Here is a 24,881-nt window from a genome sequence, read left to right as displayed (position 1 = left end):
AAGTGGACACACATGTGCTTTATTCTGGTGTGTTGGCATTGGGGCAGTTACCCTGCTCGGGTGAAACACAAGGCCAAGCAGCTCGGCAAACAGCGCAGGGCACCCCAATTCCCGTGGGAGAGCCCCGGATCAGCGGGCACAACGTTGCCGAGGATCCCTGCCATGTTCAGTGGCCCATCCACGGCCGCCCGCACCGGAAGTGCCCTCACGCTTCCAATGGCACGGCTGCGGCGCCTCTTAGAGCCCGCCCCCCGCCGCTTTGTACGCTGCCATTGGTCGAGCGCGCCGTCCATCAGCTCGCGCCGCGGGCCGGGGTGCGCGCGTGCGCAGTGTGGCGCCGGGAGCCGCGCGCGGCGGAAGCGGCGGGGCCGCAGCAGTTCCGCCTCGGCGTCGGTGGCGCTGCACAAAATGGCGAAGATCGCCAAGACCCACGAAGGTAAAACCGCCCGCGGGGGCTTCGCGCCCGCGCCCGCCGGGCCCGCGCGCTCTGGCATCGGCCGCCGATTGTGCTTCTTCTCGCGTCAGCGCGGCGCCGGGCGCGGCCGGGCGAGCGGGGACCGGGCGGGCCGCGGCTCTGTGTAATGGCGGCTGCGCCGTCAGCGCCCGGCCCGGGCCGGGGGGGAGCTGGGGCCGGGGAGCGCTCGCTGTGCCCGCGAGGCACGGAGCGCGGTCCCTGCGCTGCCGCCCCACCGGCGCGGCCCCCCTGCCCGCAGGGCCCACGGCTGGCGCTCGGGGCAAACCCCGTGGCCCGGGGCGGGTTTCTTATCGAAACGCCAGCGACGCGCGTTTATTGCGGTGCCGGAGCCCTTTGGCCTCGGCCCGCGGTGAACAGCGGCCGGAGGGGCGGGAGAAGGGGTGGTGCCGCTGGAGCCGGCGCGGAACGGGCCGATCCTGGGCCGCCGCTGGATGAGAAAAGTGCCCCGGAGGAGGGGAAAGAGCGCGAGGGCTCCAGTGTGTCAGCTGCCATTTTACACGCGTTTCCTGCCTGTTTATGTATGAAAACTGTCTCTCGAGTGATTTGAGGAGCGAGGGCTTTCACAGGCCGTGTGTTATTCCCGAAGGCGGCGGAGCGCGCTGCTGCTTCCAGCCCTTCGTAGCGGGAATCAGAACTGTCCTTGTGGACATCGACCGTGTCTCTTAAGTATATTCAGGCAACGCAGAATAATTTTGGGAATTATACCACTTCTCTGTTTCTGCTTTTGAGGTTTTTTTACTCGTGTTTCTGTGAACGATAGGTGATCTGTTTTAATTTGCATCCGTAATTCCCTAATCGAAAACCACCTCCGGACGGTGGTTGTGCTCTGGGGGGTAGGCAGGGCGCCCAGGTAGTCACTGTCTTTGGTGATGGGGTTTATTGTTTCCAGTTTTGCGCTTAAACTTTTCAGATGGACAGCCATCATCTCCCGTGGAAGTGAGGTTAATATAGTCTTTAACACTGCAGACCTAATCTGAGTTTAGGGATGAAGAAGAGCTTAAACTGCTATCCTCGCTTTTTTATTATTTGGTTTGACTTTTGTTTTTTTTTTTTTGAGTTCTGGGACATTTCTGTAGAATTACAGGAGTTGTCGTTTGTTTATATGCTGTGACCTGCATAAGGGTTTGTGAGAGTATTACCCATCACCGAGCTCTGCCTCTCATATTACTTGAAGACATTTTTGTAATAAAAGAGTAGAATCGTTGTAGGATTTCTTTTTTAAAACTTAAATTGCTTGTTTATTGGAACAAATGGTGATCCATTGACTCCAGTGAAAACATGGACATGCTTCCCACTGCACGTTTTGATTAGTGTTGTATCAGAACACGTTTTAAGCAGGGAGTTGTTCAATAAAAATATGTATACCAAGGTATGATCGTGTAATGCTCTTTCCCAGCTTGAACAGGCTTATTATTTTTCTTCTGAGCTCTATCCTATTTTTTTTTCTGTTACTGACTAATTTTCCAAGTTGAGTTGTTTGTTAATAAATTGTCTTAGAAGATTTTTCATGTATTTGTACTGGTTTGTTAAATACTTATTGGCTGATGTGTTCAAGACACAACTCGAAAGGTGTATCAAAACAGTTGGAAATTGTGTCAGCTACATAGCTTAAGGGGGAACTCTGTGTTTTAGGCTGAAAAGTAAAGTTTTAAATGGCAGCTTATAAAGCCTCAATAAATGACTGAGCTTTGAATTCTGCTGGAATTAGTTTTTAATTTTTTTTCTCGCTCAGAAAAGAGCAAAGAGATCACCAAACATAATAGAGAGATCTAATGTGTATAAGAGTGCTAAAGTAGGTAGAAATAATTTGCATAGGGCAAGCTAAATGTGCAAAACTGTGATAAGGCATGAAAACGTAGAAACTGTTTACTCTATAAAGTACTACTTCAGTATAGGGTCTGGTTCTGCTTTCTTTTTTTAATGTTGCAAGTAGAATTACATGTGTGGTAATGGAGTACATATTTTGAGGAAGGCTCTCATGACCTGTCTGAGCTAGATGTTCACTGACTTCCAATTCAAATTTCATAATATTCAGCATTTATAGTATGTTTCAAACAGCTGTGCATGTTAAAGTTATTTCTTTTAAAATACCAAACTATATTTGAGTAAAATACAGAAAAGGTATGAACAATAGGATATTATCCCCCTCCTCTTTTTACCTCTTAACTCCCACTCCCTATACTGTTTCTCTGTCTATGACTGAAGTTTCTGTTAATGTCCTGGTTTAATTAAATCATCAAATGAGTACTTTGCTTTGCACAATGTGTTTTTAAGCTTTGTGATTACTCTTCCTTAATTTGATTTGTATTAAAGTGCTTTGTTAAATAGGGTGTGAGCTTTTCCAGGACGTTGCCACTTAGCTCAAGGAAGGTAAACACATCTTGAACGTCAAAATAGCATTTTCCAGCTAAATATGTGATGCTTTCCAAAGGGGCCAGCAGGCTGCCTGCTGCTGCAGACCTCCTGGTTCAGAGGTTTTTGTGCATGTCAGGTGGGTGTTCTCTTAGAGTGCCCCATTTAAACTGGCACCCAGGAGCTGTGTGGCATTAGGTGAAACTTATGGTGGCCACGAGTGGGGTTTGTTGACCCTGTCCTATGCAGACTTTCTTTGGTGTAGGTAACCCAGCAGGATTTGCTGTGAGGAAATGAGAATGCTCCTTAGTCTGTTAGCAGATGTAATCCCTGGAAATTTAAAGGAGAAGGCCAACAATAAATGAGACCTGTACCCTTTTCAGTAAACTTAGCTGTTTAAAAATAAGAGAACAAGGCTTTAGTATGCTAAGTGTTGGTAAGAACTGTTAATAGGAAGATATTTTTGCATTAATGCTATTGCTGCAGAAATCCTAGGATTATTTGAATAGACTTGATGGTAGTAGTGGGGGGAGGCCATGCACAAGCAAATCTCTGTGGCCCATCCTGCAGGGCAGGGGCTTGTATTTGTCTTGAGTTATGTGTTCAGGTTGATTCAGTGAACAGGTGATGGAAAGGCAGGATGATCCTGCATTGTAGGCAAGATCTGTAGGGGTTTTTTTTGTGTGTTGAAGCTGGTTACAGCTATGGATGTTCAGTCAGGACTTTTTATGCTACTAAAGGAGGCAGAGTGTTGTTCTAGTAACTGCTCTTTAGAAATAAGAAACAGTGTTATTGTACTCTAAAATCACTCAGTGCCAGTAGTGTTGTCCTTGGGAAAGAAGGAAGCTTTGGGCATTCCCTTTCACTCCAGAGCTGCATTGCACCAGGCTGCAGAAGGAATCAGGAACTTGATCTGCTCTCTGGAAGAAACAGAAAGAACTAAAAAATCTGTGAGGAGAGTATTTGAGTTGCACTGGCTCAATAAACGTGCCATAGGATGACTTCCCCAAAGTGGAATACCTTAAGATGATACGGTGAGCAGGATACATGTGCCTCCAGAGGCGATCAGAGACCCCTGAGGGCAAGAGAGAGAGCCCTAATTTGGTAGTAGTTTCTTTCTGCTGCTTCTCTGGGAAGTAACATGTTGGGGAGCAACTTGCCTCAAGTTCTGGGCTCAGTGGAATCCCTTGTGCTGTGCAGGATTTTAGTGGGAGCTGGATGTACCTGCAGGCAGGAACCAGCAGGTGCTCACAGCTGGAAAATAAGGCTTTTGTCACGTTTCAGCTTCTCATGAGCTGAATTTCTGTAATACAGAGGTGGCTGTCCAAGTTTTTCTACTCTAGATATCTGCAAAAGGTTGGTGGAAGCCCTTAAGTGGCTGGAGCAAGATTTTAATCGACCTCTCTGGTATCTATTCTGCTGGTGGGACTCTTGGTGAGTTCAGAAGCATATTTCTGCTGGTTTTACCACTGCAGGAATTGCTGATTTGCTGTCAGGTTTACTGAACACTGTGCTTCACTGCCAGCTCCTGCAGGCTGTGTGTGAACACTTAGTCCTGCTGTTCTCACTCAACTATATGGCAAAGCTTTAAACTGTGTGTTCAGTTGCCTCTCTAGAAAACATGCCTTTGTACAGGAGGCATAATTTGGCTTACAGTGGTGTGTGGTTTGTTTGCTTGCCTTTTTTTTGGTTCTTGGCAGCCTGATAAGAAAAGATAAGAAAAGGATCCAGCCCTGACTTTAAGTAAAAACTTTACAGTTTGAACAGTTTGAACTTTTAAACCAAGCAATTCTGATCCAATAATTTGCATTAGCAATAATCTTACCTTTAGAAAAACAGTATTTTAATTTTATTTTTTGTCAAATTTCTTAGCAGATCTTGTGGTATAGTGTCTTTTGCAAGCTGACTCGGTGGGAAAACCTTATGAAATTTTTTAATCCTGAAAAAGAGAAATGAACAACAGTAGTGAACAACAGTAGTAAACAACTAGTGAATAGTCAAGATTTAAGATTATTTATGGACAGAATTTCCTGTAGCTTCTTTTGTAAATTGGCAAATTTCTCTTAGGTTAATGTAGCAGGCAGTATCACTTCGGGTGGGAGAGGGTCAATCACAGAATCATTGGTGTTGGAAGGGTCTTTCAAGACCTTCCTCTCCAGCATGATCCTTTGTATTTCTGCAGCCATGAGATGCAACTCTTGCGTATTTTTTTGGCCATGAAAGTAATTGATTTGCTGAAGTTTACATTATACAGATAGTTGTCTTTATATATCCGTTGACTCAAAATTCACAACGAAACAGTAATAATTTTATGGAGTTAGTTGTGCCTTAGTATACCTGCATCACAGTTATATTTGTTGAAGACAGTTGGATTACTGCAGTTTATTTTCTCACTGACAGCTAGAGGAAGGCATGGTTCAATTTGGTTCCTTGTTTTGTGGATTAACAAGTTAGTGTTCTTTCTGAAAGTACCAAATTTCTATGGTCAAAGATGTTCCGCCAGAGTTGATTAGAGTTTGATCTTGATACAGTAAAAGAGTGACAAAGCTCCCAATTGTCCTATTTGAAGGGTGTTTTGTTACCCAGAAGACTCTTAAAAGATGGTGGTGCAGGGAGGAATAATGATGAGTAAATAACATCTGATCTGCCAAAGTGAAAAGGAACTGGTCCAAAATTTGGGGATTTTTTTTTTTTTGTTAAATTGGTACCCGGTGGCATATTAGTTGGGTTTTTTTTTAATTTATTTATTCAAAGACAATACAGCTTTGCAGTGTTAGAAAACACAATACAGTGTTGTTTTATTAAATTTCAGCTTTTAGAACTCTTGCAGTAGCTCTTTTGAACAGATTTGTTTAAATTAGCAAAATTGGTGATAACACTGTGGAAGGCTTTTTTTAATGAGAAGATTACATTTGTTGCAAAAGTGTTTTGTTAGTGTAGTGTTGAGAAATATTGCTGTGGTGTAAATTACCTTCTCTCCTATCTCTGGAAGATGAGATAGTTTGATTAGTTTGCTTTAGGCCATACAGTTAAAGTAGTCTGTGCAGGATAATATTACAGCTTCAGGAAAAGCTGCTTATAAATAGAATATAGTTTATGGTATTTATTTCTTTATTATTTAAAGCATTATAGTTTATGGTACCTTATAGTTTTGTGTGTCATGTATGTTTGTTTCTTTTGTGATAATCTTTGAGATTGGGCAAAAAACTCAGTTTGCTGTACATAGTAATACGAATATTACATATGTGTAATAAGACTGGTGGGGGTTTTTTTGTGTCTTTACCCTAGATATCGAAGCACAAATTCGAGAAATTCAAGGAAAAAAGCCTGCTCTTGATGAAGCACAAGGAGTAGGCCTTGATTCCACAGGATATTATGATCAAGAGATTTATGGTGGCAGTGACAGCAGGTTTGCTGGATACGTCACTTCTATTGCAGCAACTGAATTGGAAGATGTAAGTGATTTTATGTATTTGTTGTTTAGGGCATGCAATCTAAGTATTTGTAGATCAATTTTGAGTAATTTTTAATAGCAGTTGTTTGTAGTAAAACGTTTGTTGTCTTTAAAGCCATATTGGACTAAATATGTCTTATCTGGGAAGCTTATAATCATAGAATAGTTTGTGTTGGAAGGGACTTCACAGATTGTCGAGTTCCAACCCCCCTGCCACGGGCAGGGACACCTTTCACCAGACCAGGTTGCTCAGAGCCCCATCCAACTTGACCTTGAACACTTCCAGGGATGGAACATCCACAACTTGTCTGGGCAACTTGTTCCAGGGCCTCACCACCTTCCTAGTGAAGTTTTTTTTTTTTTTTCCTAATATCCAGTCTAAGCCAACTCTCTTTCAGTTAGAAGCCATTCTTCCTTGTCCTGTCACTATATGTCTACATCCCTTCAGATACTGCAAGGTCACAGTTAGGTCTTCTCCCAGCTGAACAAACCCAACTCAGCCTTTCCTCATAGGAGGGGGTCTCCATCCCTCTAATCAACTTCGTGGTCCTCCTCTGGACCTGCTCCATCAGGTCCATGTCCTTCCTGTGCTGAGCACCCCAGAGCTGGATGCAGCACTCCAGGTGGGATCTCACCAGAGGAGAGCAGAGGGGCAGAATCCCCTCCCTCACCTGCTGCCCACACTGCTTTGGATGCAGCCCAGGACAAGGTTGGCTTTCTGGGCTGCCAGAGCACATGGCCAGGTCATGTCCAGCCTCTCATCCACCTGCACCCCTGAGTCCTTCTTGGGAAAGCTGCAGTTTTAAGCCTGGCTTGTACTTCATGAATTGCACTTTGAGAGCCTTGTAGGCCCAAGCAAAGGGCAAAAAGTTGTGGCCTGGTACTTAATCAGTGTCAGCCTTGCCTGGAGTTAATTAACTTTGTTCTGTTGTTGCTGCCAAGATTAAAAGTGACAGTAAAAAAATTCTAATAAATCTTTGTCCAACAAACTTTAGTGACCATTCTAAGATTTTTATTTCTACTTAATTTCAAATTTGGTTGATATGTTGATTGTTTTTTTTTTTAGTGCCATCCATAAACTTTTAAGGATTCCTTAACTAAAAATTTCTATTAGTCTGAAACTCACTGAAAAGTTTCCTAGTTTTAGAAGTAGTTTTCCTTTTGGGTTGCTGTAAGTTATTGCATAGAAACTGACTGCTAATATGAAGAAATAGATAACAAAAGTGAGTGCCCCTTATGCCATTATGATTAAGTATAATAAACTAACATGAATATATCTCTGAATTTTTCACCGTTTCTGAAGCTTTTTTTATAGGGTTATTTACTCAAGCTTTGTTCCATATAGCTGACATCTAAGAGAAATAGTTTGATTATCAGTGCACCAGTTTTCATATGCCAACTAAGGAGCTGTATCAGAAGTGGTAATATGAAATACAAATATTTTGTCTAGCTAGTGTAGATAAACACAAGCATACTTGATAAAAGGTAGCATATTTCAGAATACTTGAGCCTTGTAGAGAACAAGACACCTTTTTAGTGGTATGGATGTAATAATAAAAGCTATATGAGAAAGCTTGCTAAAATTAGGAATAAATGTGTCCATTTCCATCTTTTCTGTTCATTTGATGTTAGCTTACCTAAATATAATATCAGCATGACAAATTTTTCATGTCTTTTTACTGCCAGGATGATGATGACTACCCTTCCACCAGTTTGCTTGGGCAGAAGAAGCCAGGGTACCATGCTCCAGTGGCATTGCTTAATGACATACCACAGTCTACTGAACAGGTACATCCGAAATGAAGGCACAATGAAATACTGGTTTAGGTGTTAGGGGAAAGAATTGTTCAAGTTTATCCATAGCACACCTTGTCTTCTGGAAATACAAGATATATGTAAAGGGCTATGGTTTTTTAATTTTGCTGTAACATGTAACATGGGAATAAACTCTTAATATAGAAGATGTTTATCAGAAGTGATTTCATAAGAAACTGTGTTTAAAAAAAGTGAAATTCTAGTTACAGAAGTAAAATTTATGTTAGCATAACATTTTGACATTCCTGCATAGTTGAGATGAAAAATAATCTCCGCCTTTTTAGTAATACCTGAAAATGAATGCAGTGCCAGACAGATTTCATATTGCTCCTCATACATATGTGACTAACAGGCTTTTTTTTTTTGTTTTTAGTATGATCCTTTTGCAGAACACCGTCCTCAAAAGATTGCAGATCGGGAAGATGAGTACAAAAAGCACAGGCGGATGATGATAATTTCCCCTGAGCGTCTTGATCCTTTTGCAGATGGTAATTTATTTTGACTTTTCTATACCCTGTATGGAATTTTTGTCTTTAATTGTCTTTAGCCCTTTGATTTCTGTTGGCATGCTTATAAACTTAGTTTTGTTTTTAAACATCCCCTTTTCATAGAGATTTGGTTGAAAATCTAGATGCCATATACTTCATCTTTATAATACGAGTTTTCTTTCCAGGTAGAAGGACAAGAAAATTGTCAATGAGCCATTGCCATAGAAACACAAAGGGTTAAAGGTTTCTCTTTTCTTTTGTTTTGGGTTGTGCGTTGTACTTTGAACAACTTGTGTATTGAGTGCTCAGATTCATTCAGTACCTTGAAAGTTTTCATTCCGAGTCATAGATGTACAGGGTTACTGCTTTTGAAATGCTAGTTCTCAAATAGAGCACCTAATTCTTACCATCCTATGTAAACCTTAGGTGGTATAGCTAAAAGAAACAAGAGCATATATAAGACTTTGATACTACTAATAGTTCAAGTCTGTTCTGATAATTTTAGAATGCAAGTCAGGAAAAGGGGTGTTAGTGGGTCTGACAGAAATTTTCTTCAGGTGAGTGAGTTTCACATGTGGCAATAAGATGCCTGTTGGCTTAAAATTAGTAGCTATTTTGCAGGTTTTACAATTGAGAATTTCAGCCTGCATGAATTAATAGGGATATTAATTATTTTACTTGCTTAATTGTAATTGATATAAACATGTATTGTCAGAATTCACAGGCCCATACTAACTGTCCTTAATTTCTTTCCTACAGCAGTACTGCTATATGCCAGTCCTGTCTGCATTCTTAAGGGTGCAGTTCAACACATCCTGTGTAGATTATGGTGAAAAAGTATTCCAAAGGAAAGTCCTATCAAAGCTAGTGTCAGAAAGACACAGCCAATTGGGCAGTGATCTTCAGCATAGAAATGTTTAAGAAGTGTATTTTTTTCCCTAAAGTATAATGCTATACCACTCGTATAGCAAATCCACACATTTTTCTTTAAGAAAAGTGTTTTTCTTGACAAGTCTCATTTCTATAAAGTTGGGCTTCTTTTAAAGTATTTAAAAATTTAATTAATGCAAGATACACAGCATAAAACAGCATATGGTGTACAAAACCCATTTCCTGTGAGTATTGTTGTGGTGGTGTATGTACTGTATTGCATTCAGCTCCCAATCACAATTGTACCTTGAGAAGAGAAGAGGGGGAAAGTGTCATCAAATGGTTTTGTGGGGTTTTTTGTTTTGTTTTATTTTTATTTTTTAATGAAGCCCTGTTACAATATGACACTAGAAGGTCTGTGAGACATGTCCAGATTTGTCAAACTTAAAAATGGGTCTTTATGATAAAACAGTTTAAACAGTACTTAGGTATGCAATAGTTATTTATAGTCAGATAACAAGTAGGATTTAACAGCTTACACAAGGTAATGTTTTGATTATAAATATCTTTCCAAAGTGTTACTAATGGTAAAGAGATAATTTTCTAGGCTTCTATTCTGCTGCTTGAAGTCAGAACTGCTGATGGAGACAAAGGCACGAAAGTGTACGTATTCCGGATTAGCAACCCAGGAACCCATCACTTCTGAAGACTCTTAACTGTGTTGTCATTTTATCATTTTTATCGGCTTTAAAATATTTGTTTGAAACTGCAGTAGTTATGTTTGTGTTCAAACAGGTTAAATTGATCAGCAAACTGAATAAACGTAAGATACATGTAATTTTTAAAATTTTCGATCAAAAAGTAAAATTAAATGATCATGGAATAATATAATACTAGAGCAGGACAGTAGAAGTCAATAGTTTCTGCTTATCCTGTACTCATTGTGCTCCATTCCTGTTGCTGTTCTCTTCCACAGGAGGGAAGACTCCAGATCCTAAAATGAATGCCAGAACATACATGGATGTTATGCGTGAACAGCATTTAACAAAAGAAGAGGTGTGTTTGGGGGAGGGTTTTCCACTTGAACTGAGTTTCAATTTACAGCCTTTGAAAGGATGTTAAGAGAGTGGGAACATAAATTCTGTTGACTTTGTCTTGACTTTAGAGTCCTTTTCCTCGGAAAATACTATTCTTCACATATTGAAAATCAATAGAATTTAAAGATGAAAGTTTCGAAAAACATCTGTTCTACATAATAACTAAGTAATGCAGGGAGAAATATACTGAGACTATTTTCATATGGATTTTTTTATAGCACTTGGACTTTGTTGTTTATTTTCTTACAGAGGATGAGAGACAAATTCTTAACAGTGACTGAGGAGTATTGAGTGTCAGATGTTTGTTTTTGTGAACTCTGTGTAAAGGGAATCCAGGGAGGTTTTAAAAGGCTTTTGTTAAAGTACTTACAACAGATATTGCAGTAATAAGATGTGATATAAGGTTGACATTTGATTTTAAATATTAAGAAAAAAGAAAAAGAAAAAAAAAGGGTAAAGCAGATGCTTTACTCATGGCTCTTAAAAATTCATTTTAGTTTATAAAAAGATATTGGTAATGAATCAGATTTCTTGTGTAAAACCTACAGTGCCATCTTGTTAATTGGAGCAAGACCTTGTAGTTCCAGTGACTTCTGACATTGATTTATACTTGTCTTACCCTAATTTAGGATTTAATTCATAGTTTTGACAGTCTTACTGCTTATGGATGCATTGATAAGTGCAGAACAGTCTGGGTTAGTGTGCTGTTTCACCAGTATCATTGAAGAATTTTAAAGAGGAATCCCAGGGCTTTATGTCATGGGATGTAGCTCGCATGAACATATTTTCTAAGTCATCCACCTTTAATTTACTGAGGTACAAGTTATTTGAAACAGATGGGTAATGATTTTAAGGCATATATATGGGTGACAGAAACTGATAGCTTTCAGAGTTCTCCATGCACTTGCATTTGCTGTAAGAATGGCTTTTATAGAAAAATCAATTCAAAACCAGCCCCTCTAAACACGTACTTGTTCTGTCAATATAGAATAATTTGAAAAAAGAGTGACCTTGAAATGAAAGCAGTAGCTAATTGCATGTTATTTGAGCAAAAGCTCAAAAAACGGCGTAAAAGGATATGGTAGAGCTGAAAAAACTCTTTTAAAGGTATAATCTGAAGAGGCCTTCTTGAGAAATATGTTTCTTATGTTTGTATTTTTGTGCTTTTGAATAGAGGGAAATTAGGCAACAACTAGCTGAAAAAGCTAAAGCTGGAGAGCTTAAAGTCGTCAATGGAGCTGCATCTCAGCCACCTTCAAAACGCAAACGGCGTTGGGATCAGACAGCTGATCAGACTCCTGGTGCTACACCTAAAAAATTATCCAGTTGGGATCAAGCAGAGGTAATAATCCTAGTGCTCATCAGCTGTCTAAAAAGACATTATTAATGCTAATCCTCTTGAATGTCAGAAGTTTGTTACTCTATTTAAAAAGAGCAACTAGCAGCCTTTTACTGTATAGTGTGATACTGATACTGCTGGTCTTGTCTTGTGTAGACTCCTGGACATACACCATCTCTGCGATGGGATGAGACTCCAGGCCGTGCAAAGGGTAGTGAAACTCCTGGTGCCACCCCAGGCTCGAAAATATGGGATCCAACTCCCAGTCATACACCAGCAGGAGCAGCAACACCTGGCCGGGACACGCCTGGTCATGCAACACCAGGCCATGGAGGTGCCACTTCCAGTGCACGGAAAAATCGATGGGATGAAACACCAAAAACAGAGAGAGGTACTGATGGCAAACTGGAACGTGCATAATAAGTTTTGAATGGTTAATTGTATTGGATTTTTTCACTTTTAAGTTAACAGTGGGTTCAGAAGTCAGGCAGGAAGTAATTGTGCTCTGACATCTAGTGGTTGAAGTGGGATGTTGTTCTTGTCGGAGTGCGTAACGTTGAGTTCTGCCTGTGAGCTTCACTCACACCTGTGAAAGTAGCTCAGCTCAAAAATGGAATCAAAGTTTGGGGGTGTATCTACTGACTGCTGCAGGGTGGGATTTTCATGTGTAGAGGATGTAGTAAGGGAGCTCACATTGAATTAATTGCTTTTCATAATACATTGTGTGTGTTGGTTCTGAACGGTTTAATGCTTTTGAAGAGGTTTTCATTAAAACAAGTTTTGGAAGCATTTTCTCACCTACCTTACTTGAATTTGGCTCTTGTGTCAGAACAGTGGAAAATTGTTGTTGCCTAATGCTTTTATCAAGGGAGTACATGGACTAATTTTTTCAATTTCTAGAATATCTGAGTAATTCTGTTTTTTTTAGAATTTTATCTTTTTATGCTAAGAGTCAGGAAGAAGATGACACTTCTTTTCATGAAAGGAAGTTCTCTGTTGCATGTTTTTAGTGTAATGGTTGTATTTTTTCGATATTCACCAAAGTAGTCTTTGCTTTTTTGTCTACTCTTTGTTTATTTGATACTTTTTGTGTAGAAATGAGGACAAGATACTGAAAATGAGTCTGGTTACTGATCCTATAGTTGGAATATGTACTGTTCAGCTTTCTGCAAAAATTGTTTTGTTTTTCCTTAGATACCCCGGGCCATGGCAGTGGATGGGCTGAGACACCTCGTACAGACAGAGGGGGTGACTCCATTGGTGAGACCCCAACCCCAGGAGCAAGTAAAAGAAAATCCCGGTGGGATGAAACGCCTGCCAGCCAGATGGGTGGCAGCACTCCTGTTCTGACACCTGGCAAAACACCCATTGGGACACCAGCTATGAACATGGCAACACCTACACCAGGTAAGCTCAGTCCCTTGGCTATGGCTTCACTTTGTTTTGTGGGTATGAAGTTCTGCCTTTATATTGTATCTTGAAATAGACTGCTGGTTAACATGCTCTTGCCTGTATGAAAACATTCAGCGTGTGCTCAGTTTACTCTTTTCAATGTCCACAGGGGAATTGAGACTTAAGTTACATATCTGTTGCTGCTCAGTTTAGTTGGATAAAAATTGATAAAAGGCTCTCTAAAAGTCTGATATCTTCCTACAGATTTCAGGTGCTATGGAAACAAGAGAGCACTTAAAAGCTAAAATAACAAGTAACCTCCTTCTGCATACAGAAGATTTTTTAAAAAAATACTATCTTTTTTTTTTTTTTTTTTTTTTTAAAATTTGAATACAGGTCATATCATGAGCATGACTCCTGAACAGCTGCAGGCTTGGCGTTGGGAAAGGGAAATTGATGAGAGAAACAGACCACTTTCAGATGAGGAATTGGATGCTATGTTTCCAGAAGGATATAAGGTAGTTCATCTGGATTAAATACAGCAGACCATGATGGGGGTTTTTTCTTGCCAGGGATTGCTGATTTTTTTTTTTTCCTCCTCCCCTCAAGTAGAATGTTTCATATTAACTATTGATTATTGATAGTAGATGCTTGTTTGATTTGGTCGCTGATTTTATTGTAAATCCATTAGAAGGGAAGATCTAGAGGTGATCTCAAAGGCCAGTTGTTGTTCTGCTTCTCTATGTTGGGAATGCCTGTCAGGGCCAGAAATGAGCTCTGAATGGACTGATAAAAATATTAAGTCCAGGTGTAGAAAACACAGAAGAGAGTAAGAAGCAAGTTACTCTGTTGATGCAGAATTTGAAGTGCTTCTTTAATACTTGAAGAGTTCAAATTTTATTATCCAAGCTCTCAGCAGTGGAAATGAGCTTTCTTCTGGAATATTGTCAATACAGGATAAGCGCAAATAAAAACTATCATAGTGAATTTGTATTGGTGTGAACATGGGATCTGATGTAGGCAATAACATTTTACAAATCCCCAGACAAATAAAATGGAAGCTAGAACTCGAGCCATGTTTTGTATTTGATGCCTTCCTCTTTTTATGTTGGTTGCATTAAATCAAATTTTGTTCTTTCTCCTGTAGGTTCTTCCGCCACCGGCTGGTTACGTTCCCATTCGCACTCCAGCTCGGAAACTTACAGCAACTCCAACACCTTTGGGAGGGATGACTGGGTTCCACATGCAGACAGAAGACCGGACTATGAAGAGCGTTAATGACCAACCATCTGGAAATCTGCCATTCCTGAAGCCGGATGATATCCAGTACTTCGATAAACTGCTGGTAAATGAGGTTTTACTCATGCTGATGTAGCTTTCCTGTTTTCTTTTGAATATGTAACAATGCCCTTTTATTTGTCTGGATTTATTTGTAGGTTGATGTTGATGAATCAACTCTGAGTCCTGAGGAACAGAAGGAGAGAAAAATAATGAAATTACTTCTGAAAATAAAGAACGGCACACCTCCCATGCGAAAGGTAAGATGAATTGTCAGGTGCATTTATGTAATTGTTTTTCAAAAATTGCATTTGTTTTCAGGTTTAGCTTTGGTTGTCCATGGGATTCTCTTTAAGATAACCTTCTAAACTTTGATATCTATTGTGGTTTAACACCACCTGGCAACTAAGCCCCACACAGCTGCTTGCCTCCCCCCACCTCACACCCCGTGGGATGGAGGAGAGAATCAGAAGAGTAATAGTGAGAAGGCTTGTGGGTTGAGATGAGAGCAATTTAATAATAATAACAACAACAACAATAATAATAATATTAATAAAGGAAAATAACAAAAAAAAGAGAGAAATAAACCCCAAGAAAACAAGTGATGCAAATGGAAAACAGTTGTTTACTACCAGCTGATGCCCAGCCATTCCCTGAGCAGTGGTCCTTGGCCAGCTTTCTCCCTGGTTTATACGCTGAGCATGATGCCATATGGTGTGGAATATCCCTCTGGTCAGTTAAGGTCAGCTGTCCTGGCTGTGTCCTCTCCCAGCATCTTGTACCACTCAGCCCCCTCGTTGGTGGGGTGGGATGAGGAACAGAAAAGTCCTTGACTCTGTGTAAGCCCTGCTCAGCAGTAATTAAACATCCTGTGTTATCAGCACTGTTTGCAGCACAAGTCCAAACCACAGCCTCATCCTGTGAGCCTCATCCTCAGCAACTGTGAGGAGAATTAACTCTGTCCCAGCCAAAACAGCATGTCTGTTTAGTGCTTTCTTCCTCTGCTATATCTCTGTAACTTTTTGTTTGTCATTCAATGTAGTTTAGTATTGCTGCTCTTTCTGCAGGAATGTCAGTCACTAAATGTTTTATGGCTTGAATAATTTTTTTTTTTACAATTACAAGAAACTAGATTTATAGTTCTTTTTGCTGACAGGGCTTTGTAATTTTCTGGATTTTACTTCCTACACTTAAATTAGCAGTGTAACTCTCAGTTAAGTTTTGACCTTAAACATTAGGCAACACAATAGCAGTCTTTTCTGCACGGGTTTGCTCTGAATTTACAATAGCACCAAACTGCCGAGATGCAAGTAAGTGCTGTGAAGCTGATTTTTAGGTGGAGTCAATATTAGACCAGAAGCATGCTTTGCTTGGAAATTGAACACCTAGGAGCTAACCACACGATGTTTGTCACCACACATTTATGTTTTAAACAGATCAGCGTAAATTTGTTTGAAGTAGAGTTTTGCCCTGATAGGAGTAAATATTTTGAAGCCTGTAGTTACAGTCAGTTACATTTTAACTTGGTTAGTATCTGTTTTATAATTGTTCCATGTTGTTTCCTTAATTTAACTGGTGAGCTTTTTGTTTTTGTTTAGGCTGCGTTGCGACAAATCACCGATAAAGCTCGGGAATTTGGAGCAGGGCCACTGTTCAATCAGATTCTGCCTCTGCTGATGTCACCAACACTTGAAGATCAGGAGCGTCACTTACTTGTCAAAGTCATCGACAGAATTCTTTACAAATTGGATGACTTGGTCCGACCATATGTACACAAGGTCTGCTGCAGTTTAGTATTTCATCTCTGATTTGCCTGTTCTGCACTTTGTGTGCATATTGGAAGAGGATGATATCATGTTTTTTTAACATAATTGGCTTTCATATTTCTTAAGCCAAACTTCAAGTTTTTATAGTGTGATTGAAGTGTGGGCTTTTAAGTATTATGACATGATGTAAATATGATATATATATCATGCATCATATTGGAGGTGGGAAGGGGATCTTACCTGATCTAGGTAGTATCACTGTACCAGGTCCTTTAGAGACAAAAAACTGTAAAAACAACATAGATTTATTCTTTTTCTGATCATAATAAAATTTTAAGCTTGGATCCATAGAATCATCTTTGTTTCATGGACTCTAGTAGGGCCAGAAATACTATTAAAAGTTTTAATGAAGGGCAATATTAATTTGTTCGTTTTTTTAGATCCTTGTCGTCATTGAACCACTGCTGATTGATGAAGACTACTATGCTAGAGTGGAAGGCAGAGAAATTATTTCAAACTTGGCTAAGGTAAAATTCCATCCTTCATCAGCTTACATATATAGCTGTATGTTTATAGGTGTGGCAGAAGAATTAACTGTGCTGTTCATAAATCCAGTTGGTATGTTTCCTGTTTTTTCCTTCAGGCTGCTGGTTTGGCAACAATGATCTCCACAATGCGACCTGATATCGATAACATGGATGAATATGTCCGAAATACAACAGCTCGAGCCTTTGCTGTCGTTGCCTCTGCTCTGGGCATTCCTTCTCTGTTACCCTTCTTGAAAGCTGTCTGTAAAAGCAAAAAATCCTGGCAGGCTAGGCACACTGGCATCAAGATTGTGCAGCAGATTGCTATTCTCATGGGTTGTGCTATCTTGCCTCATCTCAGGAGCTTGGTTGAAATTATTGAACATGGTAAGTTCTGCTTTTCCGGGCCAATTTTTTTGTACTCACTTTACATCTGGAAATTTTTTCATACCCTCAGTAAGGCACAGTTGCAATAAGGTCCTGGCTTTGTTTTTCTTGTAACACTGAGAAACATTTCAGCTGACTCTGAAAGAGGAATAGTGGTTCAATATTCCTGAAAATAAATAAATCCCTTTTACACTGCCCCTCTGTTTTTGCTGTTTTGAACTTAAGACACAAGAAGCACAAGAAGTGCTACTAAACGCTACTGTTTTGCAGGGCTGGTGGATGAGCAGCAGAAAGTTCGCACCATCAGTGCTTTGGCCATTGCTGCTCTGGCTGAGGCAGCTACACCCTACGGTATTGAGTCATTTGATTCTGTTCTGAAGCCTCTGTGGAAGGGTATTCGTCAACACAGAGGAAAGGTATATCTAAAATGCTTTCTGTAGTTTGAACTGAAATGGATGTGTACCCTCTGTAACTAATTAGAGACGTATTTCTGCCTTTAAATAGGGTTTGGCTGCCTTTTTGAAGGCTATTGGTTACCTGATTCCACTCATGGATGCCGAGTATGCAAACTATTATACCAGAGAAGTCATGCTAATCCTTATCAGAGAGTTCCAGTCTCCTGATGAAGAGATGAAAAAAATTGTGTTGAAGGTATGTCAGAATGATGGTTTAGCATTGGTATTGATTATGTATGTATTTCCTTTTCTTAAAAATAAACAAAACCCCCCAAACCAACCAAATGAAAAAACTCCAGCCCAAACCCCACACCTTACAGAATTAAAACTGTTGGATTTTTGTTTCCTGCCAGGTGGTAAAGCAGTGTTGTGGTACGGATGGTGTTGAAGCAAACTACATTAAAACAGAAATCTTGCCACCTTTTTTCAAACACTTCTGGCAGCACAGAATGGCATTGGACAGAAGGAATTACAGACAGGTATTTTGGTATTTTGTTTTGTGTGTTGTTTTTGTTTTTTTTTTTTAGTTGGAAAATTATTTACAGTAGAATAAAATTCATATTAGAATGTTCATTCAGGCTAGATGCTTAATTTTGTCTGTGTCCTGAAACTGATTTTCGTTTGTACTAGTGATTTGGAAGTTGTGTAGCTAAGAAGGCCCTCAGGCTCTTAGGAGTTTATCAAGACATTTTACATCTGTGTATATGAGTCTGCCTCAGTTGTACAATGGGGTAGGTTGTTCCATTTGTGGTAAAAACATTGAATGATTTCTAAAGGTAAAAACAGTTGTTTGTAGTGGACTTAACATTCATGATGCTGTTTCTCTTCAGACAAGAGAAACTATTTTCAAGATGGAGAAAGTAGATTTTTAACAATGCTTGCTTACCTAACATTTGTGTATTTCAGTTGGTTGATACAACTGTGGAGCTGGCAAACAAAGTGGGAGCAGCAGAAATTATTTCTAGAATTGTGGATGATCTGAAAGATGAGGCTGAGCAGTACAGAAAAATGGTCATGGAAACAATTGAGAAGATAATGGGAAATCTGGGGGCAGCAGACATCGATCATAAACTGGAAGAACAACTCATTGATGGTATCTTGTACGCCTTTCAGGAACAGACAACAGAGGTATGACCAAGGGTGTTCAGTGTGTGGTTTACTTCAGTTGTAAACCATTTCACTGTTAGCAATACAGAAATGTCTGCTTCTAAGGTAGATTTTTTTTTTAGAATCACTTTTTAGATGTCACTGCTCTAATCAATGAAATCCAGAAGCAATCTCTGGAGTGTTGGCATTTTAATGGCAATTTTAGATGCTGTCAACTTTAGTTCAAATCTAGTCTTGCTGTTGGTCTGATTTTCCTTTGCTGTTTTTACACTCAGGATTCTGTGATGCTGAATGGTTTTGGCACAGTGGTTAATGCTCTTGGCAAAAGAGTTAAACCCTACTTGCCACAGATCTGTGGTACAGTTTTGTGGCGTTTGAACAACAAATCAGCTAAAGTCAGGCAGCAGGCTGCTGACCTCATCTCTCGTACTGCAGTGGTCATGAAGACTTGTCAAGAGGTATTGTATGGACTTCTCCTATGAAATTTGCTCTAGCTTGTCATAGTAATGAGAGGGGAGAGAATTAACTTCTACATCTTTTTACTTGGTTGCAGGAAAAACTGATGGGACACTTGGGTGTTGTTTTGTATGAGTACCTGGGTGAAGAATATCCTGAAGTACTGGGCAGCATTCTTGGAGCGCTTAAGGCTATTGTGAACGTTATAGGTATGGTTTTGTGTTCATTACATGGCTGTTCAAGAGAAAAATGAACAGGCATTACAAAACTAAATGTGCCTCTTGGAATTCAACAGGTATGCACAAGATGACGCCACCCATCAAAGATCTGCTGCCACGTCTCACACCTATTTTGAAGAACAGACATGAGAAAGTGCAGGAAAATTGTATCGATCTTGTTGGGCGCATTGCAGACAGGTAAGTTAAGTAATGAGGAAATACCTGACCCTCTGTGTGGGCAATTATTGCAGCAAAAGCTTCAGTTGAGTATTGGATTTGGCATCTGGGTATTCTCATATCTCTTGGTATTTCTGAAGTTGTATGTAGAGCTTGAGGTGGGATATGTAGCAGATGGTCTGTGGAACATATTGTAATTATATTATTTTTAAAGCACTTTGTAAGAATTATGTTGTCCACTTACACAAACTTAGAATGCAAACAATATAATAAGTTTTGAGTACACCCTTGATTGGGGAAGGTCTAATATTAACAGATACCTAATTAAGGAAATGGTTAAGCAGTATCTCTCTGTTGGTAGCAAATGAATAGGTGCTGCAGTTTGTGTGGTTTTATTTAAAAAATTCTGACATCACTGAAGAGATAACTCACTTTGTTCGCTTTCAGAGGTGCAGAGTATGTTTCTGCAAGAGAATGGATGAGGATCTGCTTTGAACTGCTTGAATTACTAAAAGCTCACAAGAAAGCTATCAGAAGAGCCACAGTGAACACCTTTGGTTATATTGCAAAAGCTATTGGGTAAGTTGGTTTAACACTTACCCACTTCTACACACAGTTACCAAACATAGCGATGATTGACAGTTTTCTCCTGAGAAATAATCAAACCTCTCTACATTTTAGATGTGCAGACTTGGTTTTACTCATTTTGTAGAGGAATACAGCCACCTATTCTTCATTATCATAGGATACTGCACCTCTGAACAAAATGTGTAGACTAGCAAAGTTTGAGTACAATTCGGTAGTAAAAGCTGTTTGTCCCATGAATTTTTGATACTGTGATATGCATTCAGATCCTCTTTGTATTATTTCATAAACTCTGCTTTAAATAATCTTTCTTTTTTTTTTTCCCCCAAATCAATACTTCTATTTTCAAAAGATTTTTTGCCTCTAAGGTGATACTGCAAGTCAGCAAATTGTAGAATGAAGCACAGTTTCCATCTTTATGCATATACTTTAAGTGACATATTACTTAATGCACATACAGCAAGCAGCCAAGGAGTGCTGTAACTACACTACCTATGCAGACATAACCTGTCTCTGTCAGTGTGTACAGTTTTATACAAGTTTTTAATCACCTGTGGGGTGATTAACAGTGGGGATGCTGTGCTACCCTCCAGGGTTTACACGAGGCAGAACAGAAGGCAGGGAAAAACCTGAGTCTAGAGAAAGAAAAATACGTTGGTTATGAAAATAAATTGCTTCAGCTGTTTGAATTTAGTGGTTTATGTTGTTTCCTAGTTTTCTAAACATTTTTTAAGGGCTAAACCATGCTTCTCTGCCACTTACAGTTTGAAACTCAACCTACTTGATCCAAATCCTCACTGAATCTGTTGACATGGATGCCCATGTTATCTCTTGCAGACCTCACGATGTGTTGGCGACACTGCTAAATAACCTGAAAGTACAGGAAAGGCAGAACAGAGTATGTACTACAGTAGCAATTGCTATTGTGGCTGAAACATGCTCACCTTTCACAGTGCTGCCTGCACTCATGAATGAATACAGAGTTCCAGAACTGAATGTCCAGAATGGTGTGTTAAAATCTCTTTCTTTCCTGTTTGAATACATTGGAGAGATGGGAAAAGATTACATTTATGCTGTTACACCATTGCTTGAAGATGCTTTAATGGACAGGTGGGTACACTTCTTCTGTAGTACTTAGACATAATAATATTTTAAGTATATAGCTGGTTCTTAACGGTAGCAAATATACATATTATCCTTGTTTGCTTAGGGTTTTAAGTAACCAGCATAATTTGCAAGCTGTTACTTGCAAATAATTCACATTATATGCTCCAATTTTATTAATATTTTGAAAATTAAAATGATACAAATGTCTTAAGTCAAGATTTTTTACATTAAAACTGCTTTTGATAATTTATGTTGTTGGTGCTTTTGCTGTGGAATTAGTGTGGATTAATTTGTCAGAAAATTCCCCATCTTTTTTCACTTCACTGATTTTTGATGCTCTGCCTCTTACTGTCAGTAAGTGGGGGATAAAGGTGTTATTAGTGCTTTTTAAAAAAGTGTTATTGAAAAGAAATGCTGTGCTTGTCCAACCATGTTGCTTCTAAGTATAGTTTATTAATAGACCCTTGTTCTCTTTGCAGGGATCTTGTGCACAGACAAACAGCCAGTGCTGTGGTGCAGCACATGTCTCTTGGTGTTTATGGGTTCGGCTGTGAAGATTCTCTTAATCATTTGCTAAATTATGTGTGGCCCAACGTGTTTGAAACCTCTCCTCACGTCATTCAGGCAGTCATGGGGGCTCTGGAGGGCCTCAGAGTTGCTATTGGTCCCTGCAGAATGTTGCAGTACTGTTTACAGGTATGTTCCTGTGTGTGCTGGGATAGCAGAGACAGCACTTGACTTTTTTGGCTCCTGGAAAGTCCTTGCCTGACAACTGAAGATGATTTCCAGCAAAGAAAAACTGTGGCTTTTTGTCTCTTTAAAGTTTTCTTTAAATGTGGCATTTTGTACTAAGGATGTGAATAACTGAAATATGCAATAAGCAGAGGTTTTGTTATAGTAAGGTAGCTGATTACATTGCAGAACATAGCACATGCATATAAATTAACTAAAATAGCCTGGCACTTTAGGTTTGTAAATTGGAAGCATCTTACAAATGTTGAGTACGTGAACTAATGACTGGGGAGTAAATTAGTCATGTAAGGGCTTAAGAGAACAAGTAACCAGTGAGATAAATAAACAAAATAAATTAACATATTGGCTTAATATTGAGTCAGTACGATTTGTTGTTAGCCATGAAAAACAGTAAGACATTTAAAACTGTAAGAGTGAAGCACTAGAAAACAGTGCTTTGATTAGAATTTATACTGTTAGATTGATACACATTTACAGAAGATGAACTGACTGGTATGTGCTGGTAAAATCTGAAGGCTCCTTTTCTGTGTCATTGCATGTAACAGTTCTTGCTGTGTTGGCTGCAGAACCTAAATTCACCTGACAGATGGGGAGCAAGGATTAATGTAATGCAGGTCAATGTAGAGAAGGTGTGACAGCATCTTATTAGTTATTTGCAGATAAGAAATTTAAGACTGGGGACCTTAGCATCAGGTTCTCACATCAGTAGGAAGGTGAAAAAAGTCTCTTGCAGTGTATGTTTTTGCAAGTACTACTGGAATGTTCCATTATATAGAACTGTCCTTTTCCTGGAGCTTTTGCATTCTGCCAACTTATGAAGTGCTTATTTTGCAACGCTTGATTAAATTCAATGGAAGATATTGGCACCGTTTAAGCTTTTAATAAATTTTGTTCCGTTCTGTTTTCTAGGGTTTGTTTCACCCTGCCAGAAAAGTCAGAGACGTTTATTGGAAGATCTATAATTCGATCTACATCGGCTCACAGGATGCTCTGATAGCACATTATCCAAGGATCTATAATGATGAAAAGAACACCTATATTCGTTATGAACTTGATTACATCTTATAATCTTCTTGTTCAGTTGTTTGTGTTTAATGCACAGCTGTTGTTCAATTAAATGCTTCAGATTTGACGATGTAAAATTTTGAAATTTGGAGATCAGCGTAGGGCTGGTCAGAGGCAGAGCTAGGTATCCAGTAGCATGATTTTTTAAATATGTCCTTGTTTTTTGATGTTAAACAGTTAAAGCCAGTAGTGACCAACAAAACAGTGATTACAATGTACTGGAGGGATTTCATTTTGGATCCATCTTTCTGAAGTTTTAGATTTCATTCCTTGTGTTTAAAGGGGAAGTTTATTTGAGAAATAAACATTTGTGTATAAAAACTAATTTGTGTGTGGTTTTTGGACAGAGGGGCTTGTAAAATGAGGCCCTTTGGATTAAGTATTTGTTCATGTAATAAATAGGTGGTATAAAACATTTTAACCCTTTTTGTCATCCACTAGCTTTTGAATAAATAAGAAAAATGTACCAACTGTAGTTAATGTGTGTGTCTTTGTCATGCAGTAATGTAGCTGTAGCCTGGCTGATGGCTGTAGTAGTAGCAGTTTATTCTCACGGAAAAAGTAGTGTTTAATTTCTTGTTGATACTGGTTCATCTGCAGTATGAAGGTGGGCATGGATTAGCTTGGTAAATTTTCAGAAGTTAAGCAGTGTTATTGTAAATGGTATGTGTTAAATCAGTTGTGAAAGTTATGCATATTGATCATATTCTGTGTTTTTGAGCATTTATGGCTGTGTGAAATGCCAAATAATATTTATAGACCGTGCTATGATCCTGTTAAAGCTTTAGGAAAGTTGTGTCCCTTGCACCTTAGATGAGGCAGTTACAGAGAAAAGCATTCTATTTTCTTTTGCTTTTTGCCTTCCGTGCACGTAAGAAGAGGTTTTGATACGTGACAGTAAAGCACATACAACACAAGGTTAAATCATTCTGGTAGTAGTTATATTACCACATTTGTAAGGTAACAGAAGGTAGTAGTTGCCTATCAGGTGTGGTGTTCTGTGAGTCCTTCATTCAAGCTGAGTGATTGATTTCCATCTTATCAAGTTCAGTGCAGTGCTGGTAGCTGAGTTCTCCCTGCTGTTCAACATATGAGAAAATTCCACCCTTCCTTTCAAGGCCTGACTTTTTGTTAGGGACTTGAGACCCTTTTGTTAGTGAAGGTACTAATTTGTTAGGAAAGGAAAAAGACTTTATTTAGCGGAGCTTTATTCTAAATTTTGTTAAGTGAAAACAGCTGGAACTTCTTGAAGTCTTTACTGCTGTACTGTTCCCTTGGAGAGTAAGATGCACATTTGAGTCTGTTTCTAGTGCCTTTGTCACTGAATAGCAGTGTCTGTGTTACAGATGGCCCATCATCTTCATTGCTTCAGGAGCTGTGCAAGATAGAACCAAGCAAGTGCCAATAGAGAGGGAGGAGGGCTGGAAAAAACCACTGAGTTTTGAGAGACTGACCAAAAGAGAGCTCTGAAACAGGTAGGAATTGAGGATGGCTCGTGACTTGAAGATGCATCTCAGCAAATTTGTTATGAACAAGTTAAACTAAAAAGATTCTCATAAGGTGGAGGGGAGCAACTTGAAATTGTGCTTGTCTTTGTTTTTTTTCCGAGCTCATCAATTCTCAAAAGCATTTCCATAAACCTTTTTGAGGAAGATGGAATCTGTTTTTCTTTCCCGAGAAAGGGAAAGGGGAAGGAGAGCTCTTTTTGATGAAAAAGA

The 24,881-nt window shown here is 39.4% G+C and overlaps 1 protein-coding gene across 5 annotated transcripts; it reads left to right on the top strand.

The window, feature by feature from the left end:
* Positions 1-337: 337 nt before the first annotated feature.
* Positions 338-23,629, top strand: SF3B1 (splicing factor 3b subunit 1). 5 transcript variants are annotated; one of them, XM_032692926.1, is made up of 26 exons: positions 342-436; positions 6,116-6,282; positions 7,968-8,069; positions 8,470-8,584; positions 8,770-10,117; positions 10,431-10,510; positions 11,726-11,893; positions 12,047-12,281; positions 13,085-13,297; positions 13,679-13,800; positions 14,430-14,627; positions 14,719-14,820; positions 16,159-16,338; positions 16,767-16,853; positions 16,970-17,240; positions 17,511-17,656; positions 17,745-17,891; positions 18,049-18,174; positions 18,602-18,823; positions 19,078-19,260; positions 19,356-19,467; positions 19,554-19,674; positions 20,101-20,232; positions 21,076-21,348; positions 21,825-22,041; positions 23,008-23,629. In XM_032692926.1, exons 6-26 carry the CDS (start codon positions 10,454-10,456, stop codon positions 23,164-23,166), a joined length of 3,471 nt encoding a protein of 1,156 aa, XP_032548817.1. In that variant the 5' UTR covers positions 342-436; positions 6,116-6,282; positions 7,968-8,069; positions 8,470-8,584; positions 8,770-10,117; positions 10,431-10,453; the 3' UTR covers positions 23,167-23,629. The 5 variants fall into 5 exon arrangements, 3 of the variants coding, with proteins under 3 accessions (XP_032548815.1, XP_032548817.1, XP_032548816.1); XM_032692924.1 differs by lacking the exon at positions 8,770-10,117 and having other exon boundaries at positions 338-436; XM_032692925.1 differs by having other exon boundaries at positions 8,470-10,117.
* The last annotated feature ends 1,252 nt before the right edge of the window (positions 23,630-24,881 follow it).

Source organism: Chiroxiphia lanceolata, chromosome 7, assembly GCF_009829145.1.
Source record: "Chiroxiphia lanceolata isolate bChiLan1 chromosome 7, bChiLan1.pri, whole genome shotgun sequence".
NCBI classification, from domain to species: domain Eukaryota; kingdom Metazoa; phylum Chordata; class Aves; order Passeriformes; family Pipridae; genus Chiroxiphia; species Chiroxiphia lanceolata.
This window is presented reverse-complemented; position numbering and strand designations above follow the sequence as displayed.